This window comes from Peromyscus californicus, unplaced genomic scaffold (genome assembly GCF_007827085.1).
Source record: "Peromyscus californicus insignis strain IS unplaced genomic scaffold, ASM782708v3 Scaffold_7__1_contigs__length_154581171, whole genome shotgun sequence".
NCBI lineage: Eukaryota > Metazoa > Chordata > Mammalia > Rodentia > Cricetidae > Peromyscus > Peromyscus californicus.
Window position 1 is genome coordinate 54,493,693 of NW_026294595.1, and position 26,492 is coordinate 54,520,184.

The 26,492-nt window shown below is 40.7% G+C and overlaps 1 protein-coding gene across 4 annotated transcripts in view; it reads right to left on the reverse strand.

The window, feature by feature from the left end:
- Positions 1-26,492, reverse strand: part of Ccdc141 (coiled-coil domain containing 141) — a 164,301-nt gene that overhangs the window by 86,311 nt on the left and 51,498 nt on the right. For 3 of the 4 annotated variants that reach the window (XM_052724418.1, XM_052724419.1, XM_052724417.1), the window contains exon 6: positions 17,859-17,975. In XM_052724418.1, coding sequence (XP_052580378.1) covers positions 17,859-17,975 — 117 coding nt within the window. Of the gene's footprint in view, positions 1-17,858; positions 17,976-21,103; positions 21,162-26,492 lie in introns of all 4 variants that reach the window. The other variant, XM_052724420.1, reaches the window with a different exon arrangement.

The following is a 26,492-nucleotide window of genomic DNA, read 5'->3' on the forward strand; positions in this document are numbered from 1 at the left end:
GTATCTATATCATTATAGATATAATAGAGATATAGATTTAATCAAAAAAATTACTGCCCAAACTCGGGCTTAATTTTGTTTTACCAATTGAACAAAATAATAAAGCTCTTCTCTGTAAATAAGGAGAGGAAGGCCTGTTCTTTCAAAATAGTCATAAATCTTCCTTTAGGGTAAATTTTGAAAACCACACGAGAGAGAGAACATTCTGGCACAGAGCCAAGTGTGTGGAAACCCCACTGTCACTTGCTATTTTGAATCCTGCTAGAAAGTGTGGGCCTCGACCTTCTGAAGAAACCCCAAAGAGCTGGGTTCAGCCTCTTGCCTCTTTCCATTCTTAATTACAGTCTCACATGAACTCTGTGGGCATTAAACGAAGCTGGGTGCATTCACTATTTCTATTCAATCTTCTCAGAAAATTGGCTCTGTTTTCTTTGGGCAATCTGCAGGCAGTTCCTGATGCATGTCTATACCATTGCGATGATGTATTTCCCCAGGCATCTTTCTGAGGGGACACTTTAACTGTCCTATTTTTTTTTTTTTAAGATGAAACTTTCAGCAGTCATCCAAACTCATCACACTTTTTAAAAAATGAAGTTGCCAACCTTGTCAGGGCTGGGGGAAGCCAACAGAGAAAATCTTAGTTCTTTTTCTCTAAGCCATCCCCACTGTCTCTTAAGTGCTAGACTTCTTACAGGGTTTCAGTCACTTTGCAATAAAACATTTCCAGTGTGCATCCCCACCAGCAGAAGTCAAGGTTTGCCGTGTCCCTGGCTTTCCAATTAGACAGAGGTGCATGCATATCCCTGACCCAATAAAGTCGAGTGCCGGTGTGGACTCCTGGGCTCCGGGTGCCTCTCTGGGTCATTCCATTATTTTCATTTTTCACTCACAGTAGTAACCCTTTTAAACTGCACCACTCCGTATTCCATCCACTGTAGAAATCGAGCTCCTCTAAGTTCCCTTGATGGAAAGGGTACTTTAAAGAGGATTAGTGTGGCTAGACAAGAAAGGGGAAAGATTTTTCTTTCTTTCTTTTATTTTTGTCCCAGTCTTAGGCTAGATCTTCAAATGAAGTTATGGATTGCCATTAAGTGGTTCCAAAAGTAAAATACGTTCACTAGTCCAATTTGAAAAGCAAAAGAAATTAACAATTGCAGTACGTTTAATAAGCTTTTCTTCACACAAAACATCCCCACGGAGGAGAGGATGTAATAATTCAATACCTTATGATACATTGTCATTCTATGCTTGATTTCACAATGTAATTTTGAAGCGAGGGGAGACAGACAAAATGCAGTGGAGAATAAATGTGTAGGAGAGTAAGGAAACTGACTGTGGTTATCACTGACGAAACCAGATGGGGCAGAAGCCCATGCTGAGTTCCTGTACTGCTCCCAAAGCATGGCTGATTCCAAGACCATCTCAATGCAGGCAGACCATTTCCTGCTCAGTCTCAAGTCTGGGATCCCATTTGCTTCAGCACCAGGAGGATTAACTCATTGACAGAAAATCAGAATTTTACGTGATTGCATTCGCAGATGGTACAAACAAACCTGGCAATTTTAATCAGAGAACATTTGAAAGTCTGCTTTGAACAGACATGGTTTTGAAAGAAATGTTTACGCTTTGGAAGAATGGCAGCGAGCAGGCAGAAAGCACACATTCTGATTATGTCAGGTTGGACAGTGAACTGTCCTGCAGGTTCTCCTCATTATGTGCCCTTCCAGGCATTTCCAGGCTGACCTGTGCCATTGTAGGGTCATCCTAGAGAAAAGGGGCTCCCTCACAGGGTCCAAGCGTGCAGAGTGCACTGCCCATGGGCCGCGTGCACTATGCCCTCCTGTGGTGTATTCCTGCAAAGGCACAGACTGCCTACAGAAAGAACGGTGTCTCACCAATGGATGAAGGAAATGTGCAATTTAGCTTTCCAGTAGAGAATTCTGGAAGTGAGCAGGAGATGGGCCTGCAAGAATGCTTTTTATTCCTAACTTTTTAAAGTAGCTCTAGGCTAAACTTTTCATTTGAGTTCTACTTCCCCGGAAAATCAATGCTGGCACCACCACTTGGTAGTACTGCTGTTTCTGTAGTGGCTTAGGTTAATTCAATGACTCCTCAGCCATACTTCACATTCAAGTATTTGAAATGCTCCCCAAATTTGGTTCATTAGCCTAATTATTCATAAAAACCTGGCTGGGATCGGGACTGATAGGCTATGATAGAAATGACAGCTATCCCCAAATTAATTTCTAAATATGAGTTAGGCTGTTTTCTCTTATTGCAAGAAAAACAAACAAGCAGTATCCCCCAAACCCTGGCTTGAAGTTTGTGGGTTCTTTTATTCTCTCCAGTGTTTGGCCACTGAGTGGAGCCCCTAGTTGAGCAGCGCAGAGCAGGTGCTTGTGGCTGGCACTGAAGCAAATGGCTGGGTGACCTAATAACGTTTGAAAGCAAACTATAAAAACAATACAACACATGATAAACCAGTCTCCCCCAGAGCGATAGAGTACAAGTAAATCTGCTTGCTCTTCCTTAGTTTCAAGTAAGATTTTAATTAGATGGGAAATTGGAGGGGGTATTTATAGCACAAATCCCAATTGGTCTTAATAATAAAATCCCGGAGCCAGATATTGGGGTAAATGCTAAAAGATCAGAGAAGTAAAGGAACTAGCCACAGCCAACTTCTCAGCCTGAAAGGGGAGAGCTCCTGTCTCCTCCTGCTTTATATTCCTCTCTCTGCCCAGCCATATCACTTCCTGTTTCCACCTCCCTAGTGCTAGGATCAAAGGCATCTGCCTCCACTGCCTGGCTCTGTTTCTCTTTTAGACTGGATCAATCTCATGTAGCCCAGGGTGGCCTTGAACTCTTGATCTTCTTGCTTCCTCCTCCCAAGTTCTGGGATTAAAGGAGTGTGCCACCACTTCCTGGCCTCTATGGTTAACTGGTGGCTAGCTCCGCTTTCTGATCTCCAGGCAAGCTTTATTTGTTAGAGCACAAACAAAATATCACCACAAGTATTTTCCCAAGATGTACGTTTTCTGAGAACCACTGTTCTTTCTCCTCACATCTTTGCTGTATTCTTTAGATTTCTTGCCCCCCCCCACTTTGCAAACATTTTTTTCCTAGTTGATTATTACTTTATTCAGACTGGTGTTTCTGTTTTTAATCAAAATTAATAAAAGCTGGACTGGCCAAAACCTTTTTATAGAACACAATTTATCTATAATCAGATCAACATATAGGCTAGTGAAATAGCTGTATTCATGGCCTGCAATGGCTTAGTGTTTGTTAGAGGACCTATTGGGCATGTATTGAGGGCATGTACTGGGCATGTATTGAGTTGATTCATGTGAATCAACTATAGGGTAAATTATGAGGCTTCAACCTCATATAGAAATTCCCCCACATGAAATAGGTTAAATTAATAGAAGGAAGGCTTCTGTTTGTATTTTACACACAACGATCATCAGATTAAAAACTACAACAATGGATGTAAATGCATTAATATCTCCTGAGAAAGTTTTAAGAACACATTTTTAGGTTTACTCCATATCCACTGAATCATAATTTTTATTGGCAGGGTGGGAATTTTTTTTTTTTAAAGCTGAACATTTTATTTGAAGTCAGAGAGAATCAATAATACTTCTAGCCCACCAAATGTTAGGACTATCAATGCAGAACATTCATAAGGTACTAATAAACAGGTAACAAATGGTCTAGAACATGTTATAATCATTCCAATAAATGGAGGTTGGATTGTATAATCATAGTAGTTTTAGCATTAAAACTCAATATACTGGTCTCTTAAAAATTACACTACTGCCTTGACGACTTGTAAACCTAAAATTTAAATTCTGTTTTATAAATCCAGTAAGATTTGAAATGGGCTTTAGAAGACACAATGTCAAGTAAAATCCTTGTCTTCATACTTGGGGAGTGACTTGTAGGGCAATCCATCATGAGTTTGAAATCTCTCTGTTGTATTGTTGACCATCATCCTGATTTGTGAAGAACTCACACACTGTGTTCTATTTTATTCTTTCTTTATGCCATTGTCTCCGACAAAGAACCCATGGACTTAACAGGGAAAATGAAAAATGAAAACAATTTTTTTTAGGTTTTTCTTTCCTAAACTTTTCCAAATACCTATATAGTTATTTTAAACTTTTCCTGTAAAACTTTTGTAGTTATATATAGAAGATTTATATACTCTATTTTCATTATAGGAGCAAATTCTTGCCTCTAATGGTATGGAAGACATCATCTGTCTTCAAACAAAATGTACTCAAGACTAGAATTTCTTCCATGTATCTCCCTTTCTGTGGGATCTGATGCAGCTTGTTACTAGTAGAACTACAACATTCTTACTCTATGCTCGATAATCTGTGAAGTAGTGGCAAATGACGCCGGGGTAGGCGTTTTATAACTCTCACACTGAATGGGGAACAATCTAAAAAGCATTCCTCAACATTGCTTAAGGATAGCTTACTAATATCAAAGGAATCGTTGTGAGCTCAGGTGGGAACCAAGCAAATGCTTCATAGAAAGTGCCTGTCCCTTCTGGTTTGGAGAATCTGAGATGCTCTCTCATGCGACTTTAATCATGAGTAGACTTCTAACTGGGGAGCTTGGAAGTGAAGTGGGACTAGGTATAAGGCGGGGGGGGGGGGGGCAGTGTTTGTGGAAGACACAGCCCTGGCCTTGGAGGTGAGACTGGGTGGAAGGCAGGGGGTGGTACTTGTGGAAGACACAGCCCTGGCCTTGGAGGTGAGACTGGGTGGAAGGCAGGGGGTGGTACTTGTGGAAGACACAGCCCTGGCCAGAGCAACAAATCAAGGCAAGATGGGGTGCCGGGGGCGGGGGTCATAGGGGATCTTAATCATAAGATAAACGCAGCTGACCTAGAGCAAGACTTTCATAAGCATTTCCTGTGGGCAGAGATGTCTAAGACAAGGCTTAGAACCAAGGTGGGAGTGGTCAAGGCAAATGAGGACCACAAGTGGCAGGAAGTGAAAATGACTAAGAAATGGGGGGGGGGGCGGTTTAAGAATGAAGAGTAGGGCTTAGAGAGACTGCTCAATAGTTAAGGGCACTGGCTGTTCTTCCAGGGGACCTGGGTTTGATTTCCAACACCCACATGGCACTTCATAGCTATCTGTGGCTCCAGTCCCAGGGTATACAACACCTTCTTCTGGCCTCCGTAAGGCACCAGGCACACATGTGGTACACAGGCACACATACAGGCAAACACACGAATGCACAAAATAATAATAAAAAAGGAATATAAGATGAAACAGGGAATTAACAGATGCTAACCAAAGGAATTTGCAAGGCTGCTATAAATAAATAATGTCTCCAATTAAAACAGTTATGCCAATTGTTTAAGAATATTCCAGAATGAGAAGGCAGCATAGAGACAGGGTGACTGAACTGATATATAACAACCCCTGTGACCCAGGCTTAGTGGTTCAAAAAAATGAATGGGATGGAGTTTGTGAGCCAGCCACTCAGGGGAGGCCATGAAACAAGAACATGGAATCTGAGAACATAGTAGATGAAGGAAGCTTAAGGTCAGGAACTGAGTAATCACTGCCTGAATGTTCCAGTAGCACAGGAAGGCCCTAGTGGTTTGGTACTCCATCACTGTTACCATCTGATTATGCATCATTAAAAGAGGAACTACAAGAAGCCATGCTTTGGGGGAATTTCCATTTCAGGATTGACCAATGATAAAGAACCAGGAGGAAGAAGGGAAAACCACAACTCCAAACAAAAGCAGTCAAATCTTCTTCTAGGCATTTAAACAGAATGAGCTGAGGCTTCCAGAACACACTGGCAGCAGGTGCTTCCAACTGAGCAATTACAGACCACAGTATTCTGTTTTTGTGGAACTTAGCTCCTTCAAAAACAGACATATTGTTTTAAGATGCAAATTTCCCTTGGAAATTAAAAGGATATGGCTTGCTGAGCTTGAAACTAGCCCTAAGTAAGAGGCAAGAATTGGGTTACTGATTAAAAAAAAAAAATCCCATTGTTTTATGGATTTTCCCAAGGCTCATTGGCAAACTCAATACTATTTATACAGATTTGTGACTGTTGGTGATGGAATTGTTTCTAATTTATGTTCTGTGAAAAATGACATCTGCTTATAATTGGGAAGTTCATTTAAAAATCAGGCAAGTAAAACAAATTATTCACTAAAATGAAGACAGAGGAATTGAGATGTGGCGATGCAGGTGTCCTAACGTTGGGAGAAGGGGGCTAATTTTTGCCTTGAGACATTTCAGATTTGATTTCCAATCTAGACAAAGCAGTGCAAAAGAAGCCAATTCCACTCCATTTCACAGGCTTTTCTTGACAGTCGTCAGCTATGACGTGGACTGATTTAAGGAAGGACTGTGTTTTGTTGTAGCATATCTTCAGTGAGGGAAGTCAGGGAATAAAGAAAGACTGGAGAGTGTAACTGTGAGTTTCTCTGTGTAAATTAATCTATGCAGGAATGAGAAGAAAACATTCCAGTGCTTGGGAAATAGTAACAAAATATTTGGATAACCTGAAAACTGGTTATTTGAACTCTGGATATTGCCTCACACCTCCTGAAGCATCAAAGAAATATACAAGTAGTTCCTTCATACTGAACATTCCATTTCAGTGATACTTATGGAGGATAATAGTACACTTTCATTCACAAAATATATTCTGACCATGCTTCTCCCTTCCTCCAACTCCTTCCAGTTCATTCCCACTCCTCACCCATACATTTTTAAAGGAACAATCAGACATTTCACATGCTTATCTTCTGATCTTCAATCACCTGCTTAATGGGTCCAAGATGGGGGAGGGGACAAGCAGTCAAAGGAAATCAAGTCCTAAGCATGGGTAATCGTGTCCACACTCTCAGACACTAGAGATCTATTTAGATTTATATTGTCATGGCTGGGGAGATGGCTTGGTAGTTAAGAGCACTTGTTGCTCTTGCAGAGGACCTGGATTTAGTTCCCACCACTCACACAGTGGCTCACGACCATCTGTAACTCCAGTTCCAGGGGATCTGATGCCCTCTTCTGACCTTTGCAGGCATCAGCTGCACACAAGGGGCACAGACATACATTCAGGCAAACACTCATACACATATCTATCAATCTAAGATGGATGGATGGATGGACAGACATGTAGTGGGAATTCGCTCCACCCATGACCTTGGGCTATCTGGCCTAGTAGAGAGGTGATGCTTTTTATCTGTCTATGTTAAAAGGGAGGAGAAAGGGGGTCTCAGTCTCTTGGGTGGTGAAGACAGGATCAGGAGTTGTGAAGCAGTGTGTGATCCATCCCAAGCTTTCCAAGGACTCTGAAACTGGATTTACCTTATCCTGTATCAATGAGTCTGTTTCCCACATAGAACCCCTTAATAAATTTATATATATATACCATTGAGGCTCTTGTTACATAGACAGATATAAATTTAAACGTAGGTTCTAATTATGACTACAATTTATGCTGTCTTTGGGATTCTACAATTTACATTGTTTTTGATTACACTGTTTGCTTGGTTGGTTGGTTGGTTGGTTGTTGGTTTTTTGTTTGTTTGTTTGTTTGTTTGTTTTGTGCTTTCTTTTTTCTTTATATCTTTGACCTCCAAAATGTGGTTCAAAGACCAACATCAGCTGCATTACATAGGAGTTTGCTACAAATGAAGACACTGTTGGGACCACATCCTAAGCCTGATATATCAAATCCTGCTGTAGTTTGAGAATCCCTGGTCTACAGCTCTCTGCAAAAGCAATCTCTGTCTCTGTCTCTGTACCTCTCTCTGTCTCTGTCTCTCTGTCTCTCTCTGTCCCTCTCTCAACAGTTATCTTAGTTAGGGTTTTTATTGCTGTGAAGAGATACCATGACCACAGCAACTCTTATAAAGGAAACATTTAATTGAGGTGGCTCGGTTACAGTTTCAGAGATTCAGTCCATTATCATCATGGCAGGGAGCATGGAGGTGTGCATGTAGATGTGGTGCTGGAGTAATAGCTGAGAGTCCTACATCTTGCAAGCAACAGGAACTCAATTGAGACACTGGGTGGTATCCTGAGCATAGGAAACCTCAAAGTCCACCCCCACAGTGACATACTCCAACAAGACTATACACACTCCAACAAAGCCACACCTCCTAATAGTGCCATTCCCTATGAGATCTTGGGGGCCAGTTACATTCAAACTACCACAACAGATGAATAAGAAACAAACAATGAAGGAGGTTTGTGTGTGATATGATCTTAGATGTAGAAAATCCAATGGAATACTCAAAGCCTCTCAGAATTAATACACTACCCAAATTCACAGTTTCTATAGACTAGCAATGACTAATGTGAATAGGGAATTGGAAGACAATTTCATTTATTGTAGTATAAGAAAGAATAAAATGGGAATAAATTTAATGAAAACAAGTACAAGACTAGTACACTGAAAATTATTAATCACTGTTGAAAAGGGGGAAGAAATCCAGAAAAAGCCTGAATAAATGGAAAGACATTCTATGAGTATGAACCAGAAAATTTAATATTGTTCAGATGGCAATACTGAAGCTGGAGAGATGACTTGGTGGTTAAGAGCACTGGCTGCTCTTCCAGGGGACTTGGGTTTGATTCCCAGCACTCACATGGCAGCTCACAACCATCTGTAACTCCAGTTCCAGGGGATCCTATGCCCTCTTTTGGCTCTGTGGGCATCGCATGCATGTGCTACATAGACATACATGCAGGCACACACCCATACACACAACATAAAAGTTTTAAAAAGGAAACGATTAGGACAGTAACAGTCCTCCAGATATCTAGCGATACGAAGCAATTCTTGCCAGGATCTTCAGGACCTTATCTAAAGAAAGTCTAATCCTAATATTCACATGGAATTGCAGGGCAATCTAAATACCTAAAATGACCAGGGATGGTGTTGGCTTGAAACAGGAACAAAGTAAGAGAACTTACACTTCCAAATTTCAAAGTTTTTCTTTTAAATTAAAATAGTGTGGTACAATGTAACACACATACTGATAAGTGGAATAGGAACAAGAATCCAAAAGTAAGCCCCAACATCTGTGGTCAGTGAGAGAGGTACCAAACTCATTTAAACAGGAAAATGGTTTTATTCAATTCCTGAACTGCAGGGACTCTGGAAAACCATGTGAGAAGCTAAGAAGTTAATCCCTTGCCTTACACCACACACAGAAATCTACACCAAACAGAATAAAGACCTAACAGAAAAGCTAAAGCTACAGCATTCTTAAAAGGGATCACAGGAATACATCTTTGTGACCCTGGGTTTAGCAGACATAGTATTATAAAATAGAAGCAAGAGCATTTAAAATAAGCTGGACTTTATCAACATTACAAGTTTTTTTTTTTTTCATGGACGGATGCTATGGATAAAGGGGTTGTATGAACACTTCTTCAAAGAAATGGTACTCAATGGACAATTAGCACGCGAAAAGGCTACAAAGTCACTAGTTGCTAAGGAAATGAAAGAATTCCCAATCAGCCAGCACTTATCACACACTCAGAAGGGTACAAAATAAAACAAAATGGAAAATGGCAAGTGTTGGAGTGGGCACTGAGAAACTGGACCCGTTGAGCATACAATGGTGCAGATGGAAGACGTTGAAGTGATTCCCCCATTGAGTTAAACAGAAGCAGCATGTAATATGATTCTACCTGTGTGTGTGTGTGTGTGTGTGTGTGTGTGTGTGTGTGTGTGTGTGTGTGTGTATCCAAAGGAACTGAAAATAGATGCTCACACAAAATTATGTACATGAATGTTTGCTGTGGCAGACAAATGGCAGAAGTAACCAGGATGTATGGATGAAACAGTGCAGTCTATCCATACAATAAAATATTTCTCAGCCATAAAAAGAGTGAGGTGCCGTGGTGAGAACAGACCTGGGAGTTCTTTTATATAATACATACAAAATAGGCAAATCCACAGGGACAGAAAGCAAATCAGTAGTTGGTTGGGAGTGGGGGAGGGGGTCGCATTGAGTGCTTAATGAGACGGATGTGTCCTTTGGGGGCCATGAAAATATTCTGTGATACACAACATTGTAAACTTACTAAATGTCACTAAGGATAAATTATATAATCCTTTTATTTATTTTACTGTCATTAAGGATCTATATGACAAGCATTTTGCTAAGCACAGTTGTATACGAACACATTTAATCCTTAAAACAACTGAATAAGTGGGCTGCAATTACTGTCCCCTTTTTTACAAAAAGAGAATGAAATTCAGGTCCAATTTTTTTTTAATGTCTGGGATGGCACCAGAAATAAGCAGACATGCTCAATTTTATCTTTATGTCTTATACTTATTTCTAATAGGAAGAAATATACATATCCACATACTTTGTGTGGTGTTAATTTTCAATGATTAGTTTTAGGTATTTTTTGACAAAATAAAATTGTATTGTTCAATTAGAAAGATAGAATGAGAAACAGATTTTAAAGAGTCACTTATACTGACTGTATAGGTGATAGTTATGCAAGCAAATTATTCAAATAAACCTGCAGGAAATTCTACTTTACTTCTTTTTCTCATACTAGAAAGCTACATTGACTTTTTCCTTTGAATAAAGTTTCTGTGGGACCACAGCACTGGTGCTTTTCACAAGATATTCTAATAATATTATTTATAGGAACCCGGGGCCAGACCACAAATCCGGTTTGTGAAGTCAGCCACAAGTGGAAAATATTTTCAATGGCTTGGAAAATCAGATTAGATGATGACTCATGGAAGATGGTTTGGGTCTTGAAGCTGGTGGATGTGAACACTACTGTATCCAAACATGGGAGGTGATGTTTCTATACACTAACTACTTCCAGTTTGCTTCTCAGAACTGTAAAGACCATTGTTAATGAAGGGCTTTATAACCATTATTCTCTCATCAGTAAACGCCAGAGAGAGTAGGCATGGATGACTAAAACTTCTAAGTTCCTTGTAAATTTTAGCATGCATACAAGTTTTCACAGGGGACTTGTAAAACACAGGCTCTGGCTTTAGGTTTGATGGGGAAGCTGAGAGGAACAGTTGCATAGCATGGCTGTAAGTCTCCCTGGAAGATGCAGATTAATAACCTCCATCTCGAAAGAGACTATGACCCACCTCTAAAGTCAAAAAGTCACCAGAAGCATTTTCTTCAGCCTCATTTCTCATCTGCTCTCCTGTAGACTGTTTGCAATGTCATCTCAACTGCAGAGAAGGTTCTCTTGTTTAAAGGGCAGCTCACTGCCCACTGGCTCTCCACTTAGTAGGAGAAGGTGTGAAATGTGAACAGGTGGGAAGAGGCGGATCGATTGCTAAAGGAGAACGGTGTATTTTGTGGGAAGTTCTTAGAGTGTACATGCCTTTTCTAAACAAAACAAGCCTCTAGCCAAAACCTTTTATGTCTTTGTGGAATGGTGAGCCAGAGGATACCAGCTCTTTGAAGGTTGTTTTTTGTTTGTTTGTTTGTTTTTTAAGATTTTATTTTGTGTATATAGGTGTTTTGCCTTCATGTATGTAAATTCATCACATGAGTGTTATATCTATGGAGGTAAGAAGATGACTTGATCCTCTGGAACTAGAATTACCAACAATTATAAGCAGCCAAGTAGTCTGCCTTGGTCCAGGTTAAATGCTCTTAACCACTGAGCCACCTCTGCAGCACCTGAGAGATTTCAGGTTTTAGAAGAACCTGCACTCTGTTTCTTTTATTATTATTTTAAAAAACTCTAACATTTTAAGCTTGACAGTGAGTCACTTTTTTATTTTTATTTTTTTAAGCCCAATGTTGACAAATAGCTATAGATTCTCCGGGAATGAGATCCAGATGTCAATAATTTCTATGTACTTCTCAGGACTCAGTGAGTAGCCAGAACTGAGAAGCACTGGCCTCAGTCCACCCCACAGCACCAACTTCAAAGGAATTCACTGAAGGGAGGGGTGAAACTATGGGAGCCCAGGTTGATGCCAGAGGGCAGTTCTTCTATGAACATGGCAACTGACTCTGACCTCTAAAGTTGCAATTAAGCTTTGGGTTATCAAGTTGACTTACGAAGTTATCCAAGGATGATTTAAAGTAATCCATGTTTGCTATTCCTTTATTGGTTATATATGTGAAAGGAAAATAATTTTCATATCAAGTAGAGATGGTATAGGCAAAACAATGACTCACATTCCAAGGTTCTGTTTAAACACTCTCAACTATTTCAACACACTCTGAAACTTAACTGAGAACTTCAAAAGTTACTCCATTTCTTGATTTGAATATATTCCAGCAAAAAACAATGGAGTCATTTCTGCAGTTTACTTAGAAAAGGCTGGCAAGATTGACAATCTGTACCATCCAGCTCCCTGCTGGTCAGTCTTACTGTGGAAAGCACAGACACCTGTGAACCTGATTACTTCCATGAGTTTCAGTAATGACTCCCACTTGATGCCTTATTTCTGATCAATTCTCTTTGAAAGTGACATCCCCATTCCTCTCCTCATGGCTGCACACAAACTTGAGTCCAGAATGCACTGTGCTGCTTCCTATTTGGGACATATAAAAAACTGAATCCTTTCTCAGAGGAATAAGATTATTGAAAACCCACAGATGAAAAATGTCTTACTTAGGTTTTTATTACTGTGAAGAGATACCATGACCATGGCAACTCTTATAAAGGAAAGCATTTAATTGGGGCTGGTTTACAGTTCAGAGGTTTAGTCCATTATCATCATGGCAGGAAACAAGGCAGCAGGCAGGCAGACATGGTGCTGGAGACAGAGCTGAGGGTTCTTACATCTTGATCCCACAGGCAACAGGCAGTGGTCTGAGACACTGGGTATATCTTAAGCATAGCAGACCTCAAAGCCTGCCCCCACAGTGACACACTTCAACAAGGCCACACCTCCTCCAACAAAGCCACACCTCCTAGGAGTGCCACTCCCTATAGGCTTATGGGGGCCACTTACATCAAACTACCATAAAATCTATCTGAAAGTTTGCCTGATGGATGGAAAAGTAAACAACATTTGGGGACTACTACTTACAGGTAAGTGCTTGCACAAATACTTTCTCCAGGAATTCCTAAGTTTCCTCTTTACAGGTGCCTATGAAAATGTGGTTCAGAGAAGGAAAGTGTATCCAATGTTCTGAGTGATACAGCAGGAACTTCAAGCTGTTTTTGTTGTATTTTGGTTTTGATGTTTCATGTAGATAGATATAACCCATCTTAGCATGCTAGTCATCTTCCATGTATTTCATTGCCCCAGAACATAGTCCACTCAGGAGTATGGGGGAGAAAGAATTAGGAAAAGAACTGTGGAAATTCCACTTCAATGGTCCTCTTTTCTATACTCCATGTATCTTTAAAAACTGAAGGTCATCCAGGTGGCTGAGGAACATCTCTAAGTGGCATAAGCTACAGTGTCCCCACCGTAGCATATCTAACACCATGCACAGACTGCTCTAAAGTTAGCTCACTGGTGTGACCTCTCTGTCCCTGTATTTAGAAGGGCCCATTCCTGGCTACAGGCACTGGCATCATCAAGCTGAAATTCTCAATAACCTGTACAAAAAGTTTTCATAGTTTCATATTGCTCTGGGTGTTGTACTTTGGGGATTTATGTATACTCCTTTCGGTAGGACCAGTAATTTGAGTAAGGAATTAGGGGGCATGTAAAAGCTAGTGAGAGTTGAAGTCCCTTCAACTGGGAGCCCCAGGATGGTAGAGTCTACTGGAACTCAGTCCTCCAGCCATGTCATCACCATTGCCATGTAAAACCAGAGTGGCTGTGATGGCATGAAGGAGGCCCCGATGAGATAAGAACTCATAGGAAAGTGGCTGTGATGGCATGAAGGAGGCCCCGATGAGATAAGAACTCAGAGGCGACACAGACGATCATGAGGCCCTCACCTGAGATCCTAGCCACTCCGTTCTATAACCTCCCCCAGCTGCATGTAATTCTTCCCCAGCTGGCCATGTAAGTGTAAACAGGAAATAGAAGGTTGACTGGGCTTGGGAGTCTAAGGAAGAAGCTTTCAGGAGTCATCATCCATCCTGGGGTGTAGTTTTCAGTGACAAAATGGCCTGAGAGTCACCCATGCCCCTGTAGATAACCCTCGCCTATGATTCTGTAGGCAATTCTAATAAGCCCATTGGTCACCAAGATGGACTTGGATGGAATGACATTATGGTTCTCCAGGAAACGTAACACAGTAGTGTCAGGGGTCTATGGCTGTCGGGAATAGAAGAACGTGGACTTTCAAGCAGTACATATCCTGGGGAGAACTTTAAGAGCTGGATATACTGAAAGGTGCCAGCAGGCTGCGAAGGTGGGCAGGAGTCAGCAACAGTCTTACCAGGCTGTGAGCCCTATGAACTGCAATATCGGGGACCATGGGGGTCCAGCCCCTCAACAGTCCCCTCCCAGGGTCCGGGAAGAGTCTACCACCAGCTGATAATTAATCTTTGATGGAAAGAAATGAATCTATGTACACAAAACTCCTTAGTCCGCACACTTTTATTATTCTGGGATAGTTCTCTCTCTACACAGCTTCAGTTCTGTTCTCATGCCTAGCTCCTTTCTTGCCTGATCTCTCTATATTTATCTACTGCTCCCTCTAAGTTCTACCTTAATTCTTTTGTCTTAATTTTGCCTCATCTAGGTCCTTTTCATCTTGTTCTTACCCAGCTAGGACTTCCCCATCTGACTCTTCCTCATCTTCCATTTCGTCCACATGTACTCTCTGGTCAAAATCCTCCTTATCCCTCTCTGTTCTCCGTCTCTAAGTTCTCCACGTTCCCCCTAAGTCTCCCAGGAATCCAGTTATAAACTCAAGCAATAGCAATCCCCTGGTTGAGCAAGGTCACCAGGCTTGATTCTATGGGGTCATAAAGGCAGGTAAGAATTTTCCTCAGGCAGTGACCACCAGGCTTTCTTTTACAATCCAAAATGGGAGTGGTAAAGGAGGAGGTCAACTGAGTGCTAATGACCGGTTAGTATATCAAAAAGGGGATCTATGTGCTCAGTCTACATTCCGAGAAGTGGTTAGGTAAGAAATTAGGGGTCTATTAGTAAGGTTGTATAAGAAAGGAGGGTCTCACCCTAAATTGCACAAGAAATAAAGCTATCCACCTAACCTAGGAGACAGGTGTTGTTTTGAATGGCCTTGGATGCTTGATAGGCATTTTAGATAAATACACTGTTAGGAGTTCTTGGAAGCATGCAAGAAAATCATTTTAGGTACCAGCTAATATATATACAAAAGCTAAAATATCACCAAGACTCCTTAAGCCATGGCTTGACCTCTGGAGAAGTCCTTGACTTTTCCAAGTAGTAGCTTTTGTGGTAGTAGCTGAATTCCATTATGTTTTCCTGTGGCTTGCGGCACTGCAATAATGACCCACGTGGTAAGATATGTTCATGGGTGCAACAGTTTGTATGAATGTTGTTAAATCCAACCACTTCCTGATTAAATTTAAGGCCAACTCTTTAAGAGGAAGCACATGCCTGGTACTGCAAATTTGGCCAAGAGTCCAGGGTTTGGGGAGCTTACAAACACCAAGGGTAAATTTACTACTAGTACTGTATAAAGTGGTAGAGTATCAAACTGCCCTCTAAACTTGTTTCTTTCTACCTCTAGGTGAGTACAGTTTGTGCAGGGGATGGCAGTTAACTAGAAACTCAGCTGGTCCAAGTGCAAAACTTTCAGCTGCTCCAGGGGCTTCAGCTTGGTTTGGTCTTACTGTTGACACTCTCTACTCAAATTTCCTTCTGTCCATCCTTATTTACCCATCTTCACCTGCCAGCCAACCAGCCATTCCTTCATTCCTTCATTCCTTGGACCCAGTCCTGACCTTTTCGCTCTGAAGTTGAACTCAACTCTATAGCTTCTCTCTCAAACCTGTGGCCTTGCAGTGGCTTGACTCAGCCAACACAGTTTCTCCAGCTCAGCTGGATTCATGATCTTATCTGTACAGATTCTTATAGCCCAGTCAGTTTCTTAGTTTTGGCTTCTTGGGCCTCTTTCAATCTCTTTGAAACCCCTGCTTAAACCCTTTGTAGCCATTCCATAACAAATATATATATATATATATATATATATATATATATATATATATATATTCACACAATACATACATGCATATATGAGGATATATATATATATACACTATTGACATGTAGTGTGATGATCTGAGAATTAATGTTAGTAATTAAATTAGAATATTTATCTTAGTCAAAGGAAAGTGGGAATATCTTTGAAATTGCTGCAGCTTGCCAGTTTATTCTTCTTCAATAAATTCTGACATTGTGGAAAGACACAAACATGTTCATCTGTTTCTGCCACAGCACACTCATGACACTTTTCTTCTTATACACCCCAGAGTTTCAAATGTGAACCATAAACAACATCAGACACAGTTTTCTCCTAGAACCAAGGTCATGTGTTAACCAAGATTCAAGTCCAAACCATCCTCGGGCTGTAAGGAAACAGAATCACTTCACATGTAAAGTCACCGAATCCAGGTATGTCTAACTTACATGAGCATGCTTTTTGTGTGTGTGTTTAAAGGCAGCTATCCTAAGCAATTTGAATCATTCCTGGTACTTAATGTATGAGGATATTGATACAACCATTCTTACTGATAAAGTCTAAGTTTGATAAACATAGAATAAATTAATGTATAACTTCAATGAAAAGCTGTAACATGCAACTAAAGCTGAACATTTTAAAGACATTTTAAAAACTGAGCAGTTATTATGGGGCAAACTGTCTTTTGTAACACGTTTTAACAATCAGTTAAATATTGAAGTCCTACAATCTACTACAGCATTCAAACACAAGCAAGAAGGTAACACTCCCAGAATGCTGTGGTCCTTAGAATATTTAAGCTTCAATCAATGCAATATCTCCCCCAAGCCCTCCATGAACTCTCAGATGAGTATTTGCTTGGGCTTCCTTGCTGTTGGCTACCAACTGGCAAGTGTTGGACAACTTTCATGACTTCACTTAACCTGTAACTACTAACCACCCAAGATGCTCCAGGTACGGCAACAGGATTCTCTGTACTCGGTCTCCATGATAAGCTTTAGTCCTCTACAGACCACTACAGGTGACCACAGGGCTGGGAGCCAGGGTTTCTGGCAGAGCAGGGGAATGTGAACAAGTGAGGAAGTAATGAACACGAGAACAGTGCTCAAGCCAAGTCCAGAAATCGGCAAGGTGACCATGCGGTGCCCTGACGACAGCAAAGCAGAACCCACCTAACCAGCAAAGAGCCATTCTTTAGAAATATAGTGAAGTATGATATCAAAGAGCCAGGACCTTGAATTAGACAGAATTGAATTTCAACTCTGCCGTGGATAAGACACTACTTTGATGAAGTGACTTTCTATCCCCAAGCCTCTGATTTGTTTCAGTCAATTTTTTTTTTTTTTAAAAAAGAATCAACTTCTTAGGGGTTTTGTTGTGATCATTTAAATTAAGCTTCTCGTACTCGGAGGAATATTGAGTAGACAGTAATTATGATGACTGTGTGTGTGTGTGTGTGTGTGTGTGTGTGTGTGTGTGTGTGTGTGTATGTGAGAGAGAGAGAGAGGGAGAGAGGGAGAGAGAGAGGAGAGAGAACAACAATAACAACAACAATAGCAGAAACAACAAGCTGTCTTACTCTGACTCTAGACGTCAGTGAGCAGTGGTATTACCTAATTCTCTAATGATCGTTTCTACGAAATCAGTGGATTATTCAAAGCGAATGGTTCTTTGTTTGGCCCCCCCTATGAATTGCTGTTTCAAGCATATTTCAAGAGAAACACTGTTTGCATTTTCCACTTACTTTAATGTATCTTACCTTAGCTCTGACTTCCAGGTCCTCGTGCTTACGGATTAGCTCCTTGTTGTTGGAAAGTGACGAGCCCAGACTCTGTTCCCGCAGATCTCTGATCGTTTTCTGAAACCAACAAGTAACCTGGGAGAGAGGTGAGAAGAAAGGGCCAGTGCTCAGATGGTTGGGATGAAGGACTAGAACTCAGAAATAATTCTGCGACACTTCAAAACAAAGTACTTCAATTGCTTTCTACATAAACTAATTTATATATGAAATTAATATCATCTAGATTTTTAATGTTCTCTTTATTTCAGCCTACAAATGATTAAAAGAAAAAAGACAAAACAATCCCAGAAAAGCATAGGGATCATGTAGCAGCTACATGGATTATAAAGAGTGAGGAAAATGATCAGAATCTTCTCCAAAGCAGCAACAGTACATTCCCATGCAGTTCATAAATCTTGCTTTCTTTTCAAATATAACTTTCTTTCTATATATAAACATGAATCTGAATATAGTTATATCAACCCAGTTAAAGATTTTTGAACAGCATATGTGGAATTATATTTCCTACCACAAAAAAAGAAAATACGAAGTATTTTGGTTACTGTCACTGGTAGAAATCCGTATTGAGAAACTAAATGGAAAAGGGACCTTGAATTAGACAGAATTGAATTTCAACTCCGCCATAAATAAGACACTACTTTGATGAAGCGACTTTCTATCCCCAAGCCTCTGACTTTATAAGAATATGATTCAGTTTCATGTATTGCTGATTCATGCCACATGCTGTGTAGTATCAAGACAACGGATATCACGGAACTTGAAAACAGCAATAAATATTTTTCTTACTTTAATTTTTCCATTAATTAAACTTTGGGTGAGTACTGATATTGAACCCAGGGTCTCACACAAACCAAACAAGCATTCTACCACTAACTAAGTCCCTGAAATGTTGCATTTTCAGAAATGTCAATTTTTAAGAGACACCATAACTTGAAGTTGTAGTTGGAAGTTTTCCTGTGTCCCACCTGGTCCCACAACCACATGGACAAGTAAACATATAGAGGCTTATATTACCTACAAACTGTATGGACTAATGGCTCAGGCTTCTCAATAGCTAGCTCCTATAACTTAACCCATTTCTATTAATCTATAAGTTGACACATGACCATGGCTTACAGGTACTATCACATCTCGCTTCTCCTGGCAGCGGCTGGCATCTCTTCCACCTCTCTTCTTCCTCTCTCTCCAGTTGGAATGTAGAGCCTAACCTTAGTCTGCCTCACCATTGGCCAAACAGCTTTATTTATCAACCAATAAGAGCAACACATATTCATAACATACAGAAAGACAGCCCACAGCATGACGTGAGACTTCTGACTTAAGACTCCTGAACACAGGACCCTTATATCCAGTAAATGGATTACAGCTAGATTTGTATGATCTGCTTCTGTATAGTATTATCCCCTGAATCATTTCATAATGATTAGTTTTTAAGAGGCTGAACTATAAACTAGATATTTTGCTAGTTAGGTTGAGAGCATCATCTTTTTTTTTCTCAGTAAGTCCATAACAAGAGCAATATAATCATACAAATGTAGAGAAAAAGTAAATGAATTTGGAGAGATGAAGCAGTTTATCCAGGGACAGATGGTAAGCATTGGAGGAGAGGTCTGCCCCAAGTGTACACGATTCCAAAATCCATGCTCTTCTGTTGTGCCCCGCCACACACTCCTGCAACCCACAGCCTTTCAGCCTTGCTGTCTGGGGAAGTTGTTGCCAAACCTCAAAAATGAAAATTGGCAGCCTGTTCAAAATGGTGGGCACAGCCAAGATTCATACGGTGTCTTTCTGCAGCCCGTTATCTTGTCTACAACAGCCATGGGCTTTCTTCCAACTCCCATAACAGGAAGGAAACCATGAAGCAGGAAGCTAAGGGAAAGACTGTTAGGTCTGAAGTTCCAAACTGAAAATGTCCCTCACACACCACAAATGGCAGAGGTAGAGGCTCATCTAAAGTAAGGTACCCTGGACCACCAGGGAGCTGATGAGGCAAAGATGATCTTGAGAGAAGAAGGTTTGAACCAGCTCAGCATTTTCCCAGCATAAAATAGACAATAAGTTAGGAGGTAATAGGGTTTCTGCAGTTTGCCAAAGTTTTAGCCTTTTTATTTAATGCAAATAAACACATTGACCCTGTATCTATTTTTATGTGAAATACACCTTCTTTGTAATATTGGTAAACTATGTGATATATATTTCACAGGATCTGTCTATCTACAATAAGGAACTATAAATCTATATTGCAAATGTACACATATTATAAATATGTAGGTATATACTTACAATTCCTTAAAGCCATTTTTTTCTGGTATCCAATTAGAACCAGATGGTAAGTGCAGTGTACATATAAAGACATACAGAGAGCACTGAATTAAGAATAAAATTTATTTTACTTTTTTATAAAGTAATTTCTCATGACAGTACCAGTGAGTGCTTACAGACGTGTGACTAGAGGGGTGATAGGAGGGTTCTCCTCAAAGAGATGATGAATATAACTAACTCTCAGAGGTTATTTAGTTAAGCACTGGAGTGAGTGTTTTCTATTCCTAGCTAAAGTCGGGGTGGGGGCAGACATCTCAAGAATGTTTTATCATGGGGCAGCTCATATGAAAGCTGAGTGAATGAAGCATGGGTGGAAACAGCTGTTCACTAATCTCCCTAAACAGGTGAGAAGCCTGAAGCCTCAGATAATCCTATTGAATTTGTGAGTCAAAAGCTTGTCACCTAACACACACCAGAGATGATGAAAGCTAAGAGGGAGTGGCTGCTGGTTTTTTTGCTGTTGTTTTGTTTTTGACAAGGCACCTTACTATTTAGCTCTAGTTGGCCTGGAACTTGATATGTAGACCAGGTGGGCTTCCAACTTAGAGATTTCTGCCTGCCTCTGCTCCCCAAGTGCTGGGATTAAAGCTGTGCACCTCTACAAGAGCTGGTTTTGACTTTTAAATGGTATTGACTGATGTCATCCTGCAGATTTGCCTGACATTTTTTCAGCCCTCAGATGCTGCTATTTCTACTGAGCAATGCCTTGTAAGTAGAAAATTGTGATGATAGTCCGTAGCTTTCATCCATGTATCTGCCTTTTAAAGCATGTGACTCTAGATCTACACTTTTTTTTTTCTAACAAGATGCATTTCAGGAAGAAACACAAACAAATTGGTATGAATGTTTGAAGTGAGTAGATCATTGTTAGCACATTATACCTCATCATGGGGCATTCAGACAGAAGAGCAGCCTCTTGGATCAGGTTTACCACCTGTGCTGTGGGATACATACAAAACAGGCTTAGAGTCCTTCTCGGGCTAAAACAAGACACTCTAAATAACCACAAGAGAATCCACCACAATACTCTGATACTTATTCAATCATTCATTACATCCCACAAGTCGTTACTACAGACAGCTGCACAGCTATTCCGAGGGTTCTTTTTATAAGCTTTTAAATTGCATCAGTTACTGTCCAGAGAGCCTGAGTGATGAGTCCAGCCAATAGGCACCTCTGTAGAATAGTGCCACAAAAGAGGCATGAGCGAAGGAAGAGAGAACAAAAAACACTCAGAGAACACACTGGAAATTGGTTCTGAGTATCAGTCAGTAGGATACAGGGAGAATTGAAAACTTTTCCTCATCCTTCTCAGTCCCTACCATCTAGCTTGACTCAACTCATGTACTTATGATCGCTTGAATGGTTATCATGGCTTCTATGTCTTTAGAAGAGGCAGGATTAAATCAGAGACTATATAGGGCAGATCTTTTGGGTGGCTGAGTAGCCATCAGGAGATGAGGAGAGACAGAAGCAGGTCAACAAAAATGAAAGAAAGAAAGAAAGAAAGAAAGAAAGAAAGAAAGAAAGAAAGAAAGAAAGAAAGAAAGAAAGAAAGAAAGAAAAGAAGGAAGGAAGGAAGGAAGGAAGGAAGGAAGGAAGGAAGGAAGGAAGGAAGGAAGGAAGAAAGGAAGAAAGAATTGGGATGTTGATGCAAATTAAGAATTATCTAGAAAATTGAAGGAGTCAGAAAAATTCTGCCAAGTAGACTTGCACTGCCCAATAGAGTAGCCACCACCAGCATACTAGCTGCACTATGATTAGTCTAACCTAAAAAGTACTATCACTATGAATATAAACTGCATATCAGAAATTGTGGGCTTTCAGTATTTTAAAAAGTGCAAATATCTCTTTGGAATTCTGTGTACACTATCATCAAAATTATATTTGGATACTTTGAGTTAAATAATAGATATTATTTTTCACTTGTTATGTGACTTCTTAAAGCCTTCTTTTTTTTATTCCTCTAATGGCCACCGGGATATTTAAAATCATGTGTATCCATTGCATTATATTTCCTTTGGCTGGTTGTGCTAGTCAAGGGAATTCGAAATATCTTTAGTTGTTAAATCTAAATTTGAAGACTGACTCAGATTTAACTAGGGGGAGTTTAAATAGAAGAACCAGGAAGGGTGGAGTGAAGTATCAGTCAGCAAACATTTGGGGACTTCCAGATGGCGGTGAGGAGGAAGATCTGGGGAGCCTTCTACAGAAGTTGAGCTCATCAGCTAAGCATCGGAAGATGGCTTTTTAGGGACAGCAGAAGCAGCAGAGATGTTCATCGGCTTAAAAAAAAATCCTTTCTTTGATTGGAGGAGGTGTGGTGCTTTACACCGGGGAACCAAAGGTGTGCAAGCATTGAAGGAAGGAGGAGTGGACCAGACTGAAAGGGAAGTTGAAGAATGCTGTAAGTGTCTGCAAGCCTTGGACACGGGAGGGCTAGCATTAATGGAACATTCTCCCAAGCACTCCTACCGAAAGAAACAAAGGAAGAAAGTAAGAGGAGAGGGTGGTGAGCTTCCCAGAGCTTCTCTATGCACCTTGTAATGTTACCTCAGCCAATGTCCACCCTCTTCCTGCACTGAGACAACAAATGAAGAAATAGACATGAGACTGTAAGGTATATATGCCCAAGTTCATGCAGCCAGCAAAGAAGAAAGTCAGTTGGGAGCAGTTAAGGCCATGGTCAGACTCCATGCTTCCTGATCCAGCACTTCCCTTCCCTTCCCATCCCATCCTTCTACTGAAACAAAGGATTCTGGAGAAGCCTGTGTTTATGAACATTCTTAAAACAAAAACTGTAAGGCAGGGCTGGGGTCATAGGGTCTGATTCTAACATGAAAGTACCATCAGGGGCTCAACAGAAACTACAGTTAGAGGAGATCATAGAAGCGTGAGGCAAGCTGTCAGGGACAGGGAGGACGAGACAGCCGTGGGCAGAGGTGACAGACAGCACACAGACCGAGAATTCTATTTTGCAAACGATTCACAGTCTAAAACATGGAGGACACAAGCAGCAGACAATGTTCTGTGGTGAAGGTCAAAGATGAAAAGGTCTAGAAGCAAGGCAGGGGAAGGGCTGTGAGATCCAGAAGCCCTGTACCACACTACCATGATCCGCATTTCTCCCCTTGGCAATTTGTCCTACAAACTGAGATGAGGTTTATCTTTATTTAAAACTATTCTAGGAGAGACGAGCAAGCAAAAAGAAATTCCAACCATCTTAACAGAAATGCATGTAAAAAATAATAATGTCTTCAAATTATTTTGGTTTTCTCTTCCTTGTACAGAACAGTTCTTGGCACAGAACCAGTTACTGTTAAGACAAAAAAAAAAAAAAAACTTTAAAAAAATGATGAAGAATAAAAAGTGCATCACCTTTTATCTTCCTCCTCCCAAGCACTTTTGGCAGTTCCTATCCAACTGTCAGAAATGCCATATTTGCAATTATAGTCAGTGTCCCAGTTTTAATGTTTACTTTGATTTTTCTTTCTTTCGCTTATACAGAGAAAGCTATAATGGTCTTTATCTTGTATTAGGCAATCTGGTCAAATGTGCTCTGTGCTTAATGAGACAATAATGAGAATAGAGAAATCTACCTGCCCCATAAGATGGTGATGTGTGTTAGAAGCGGTGATAGAGCCAGAGAAACCCACCTTCTCCATCAGGTGTGATGTGTGTTAGAAGAGGTGATAGAGCCAGAAAAACCCACCTGCCCTGTCAAGTGTGATGTATGTTAGAAGAGATGATAGAGCCAAAGAAACATACCTTCCCCATCAGGTGTGATGTATATTAGAAGAGATGATAGAGCCAGAGAAATGCACCTTCTCTGTCAGGTGTGATGTATGTTAGAAGAAGTGATAGAGCCAGAGTGCTGATTCTGCACCACAGGACTTGGGAGCTGAAGAATCATTGCTATGACAATGAGTCACCTGGCCTCAACTGTCTTCTCCATATGTAGAGGATTATAACTATGTGTGCAAACAGTCTCACCTCCACTTGTAACTGTGTTTCAGCCAACCACAAGAAGCCAACCATTCAACCATTCAAATAAGACAGACATGAGTGATAGTCCAGACATCTCTGTAGAAGATCTTGCATATTCTACAGGTCACTTTTTTTCCCTTGGCTATAAATAAAACCTGCCCATGCAGCAGAATGAGATAGTCTCAACCGCTTTTTCCCAATTGTGCCTGATTGTGGAATCACCATGAAACCAATTATGAAATTCAAAACTAGATTTGGTGCAATGCTCTCTTCTAACATTGCTAAGATTATATTGAGTTTCTATTTTTTAGAAACATTTTTGGACTGATACAGTTATTGGACCTGTTATCTGGAGGTCTAGTTTCAGGTTTGAAGAGGACAAAAGTCACATTCTTTTGCAGAATTTGGAAGCCTTTCTTGAATTACTGAAGTCAGCAGGAAACTATCACTATATCCTCAGATCATCAAATCTTAGGGATCTGTTGATAGGTAGCAAACAGTTGGACTGTTTGTTATCAGGAAATCTGGTTGCTTTATAAGCAGCTTCACAGATAATCCTGTCTAAAATTAAAACTAAAATGCCATCTACTTGATTATTCTGTTTATATTAGCATATAATGTCTTTTCACATCTGTATCTCAAAAATGACACTAAGGGCCCCTTCCTTTTCTACATTGCCCTCAAATTGTGTGTGTGTGTGTGTGTGTGTGTGTGTGTGTGTGTGTGTGTGTGTGTGTGTGTGTGTTTGATTTTGCTTGTTTTTAGGTAGGTTCTTTAACTCCACCTACTTGATGGCAGAAAGCTGCTTAGTCCAATGAATGAAAAGTCTCTAGACCTGAATTGTATTTCCAATATCGCCTCTAGCTCATTGTGGGGAAATTCTGAGAAATGGAAAGAACTCTTTATTCAATAAAGGAGGCAGAGTCCTATGCAATATTAATCACCGTGCAAAAGGTATCTAAAGACACAGCATTCTAGATACAACTTAGCAACACTCTGCTGGATTGTTTACGTCAACTTGACACAAGCTATCGTCATCTGAGAGGAGGGACCCTCAATTTAAAAAAAAAAAAATGTCTCCATGTGATTGGGCTGCATGTTGGCCTGTAGAGCATTTTTTTAATTAGTTGATGTGGGAGGGCCCAGTCCACTGTGGGTGTTGCCATCCCTGGGCTGGTGGTCTTGGGTTCTGTAAGAAAGCACACTGAGCAAGCCATGGGGAGCAAGCCTTGCCAGTAAGCAAAATCCTCCATGGCCTCTGCATCAGCTCCTGCCTTGAAGTTCCTGTCCTGTTTGAATTCCTGTCCTGACTTCCTTCAATAATGAGCAGTGATGTGGAAGTGCAAGCCGAAATAATCGCTTTCCTCCCCAAGCTGTTTTAGTCATGGTGGTTCATCACAGCTCTGGTAACCCTAACTAAGACACGCTCTTCAGGACCTGTTAATCTGGGCCAACTGCACTCCTGTGTGGAGACAGTGGGACAGACAGTAGAAATGAGATCACAGTCTGACTCTTGCATCACCATCCCCGCTCCAAAGCTGTACAACTTGGTGGATTTCATATGAAACTAACTCAAACCCCTTCTAGATTTTAGAAGAATGTCTCCACTGAAAGTATACCTTCTCCCCTAAATGAAACTACTATGATATACTGTAAAAAGTGTTCTTTAAATTTTATGGGTTATTTATTTCTGGAATTTTTATTTAATATTTGCAGCAGGATTGAATATGGGCCATCTAGAATAGTGACAAAATGAATTTAGTAAACACGTAGTCAGCTATAATGAGTATAAATGAGCTAAAGACATGGCTAAACAACCCTGTTGACAGAGGAGTGGGTGAGCTAGCCCCGGTGTTGTGAGCATGGGAGAGTTGTCCCCATTATTTATCTGTCTCATGGTAGCATGGGTAGGAGAGAGATGCCCCCGACCTCATACTCATGCATGTCCCTCCCTACCTATGGCAGGTGGGAGAGCTAGCCCTGAGGTCATAAGAGTGAGAAAGCTGTCCCTGCCTCACCAGCTGCAGCACTCAGGAATGTGGTTCTTGTACTTCACCTGGGCAGCACAGTAGAGCTGGCCTTGATGGTATGGGTGTGGGAGAGCCAACCCTGAGGCCATGAAAGCAGGAGAACTGGCCCTGCCCCTTGCTCATCTCTGCAAGGGGTGAACTAGCCAGGGCAATGCTGGAGAGCTCACCCTCCTGGCCAAGATGGGAGAGCTGGCAGGTTGACCAACTCTACAACTACCCAGGTCCAGAACCAGGTTCATTCCCAGTAGGTGAA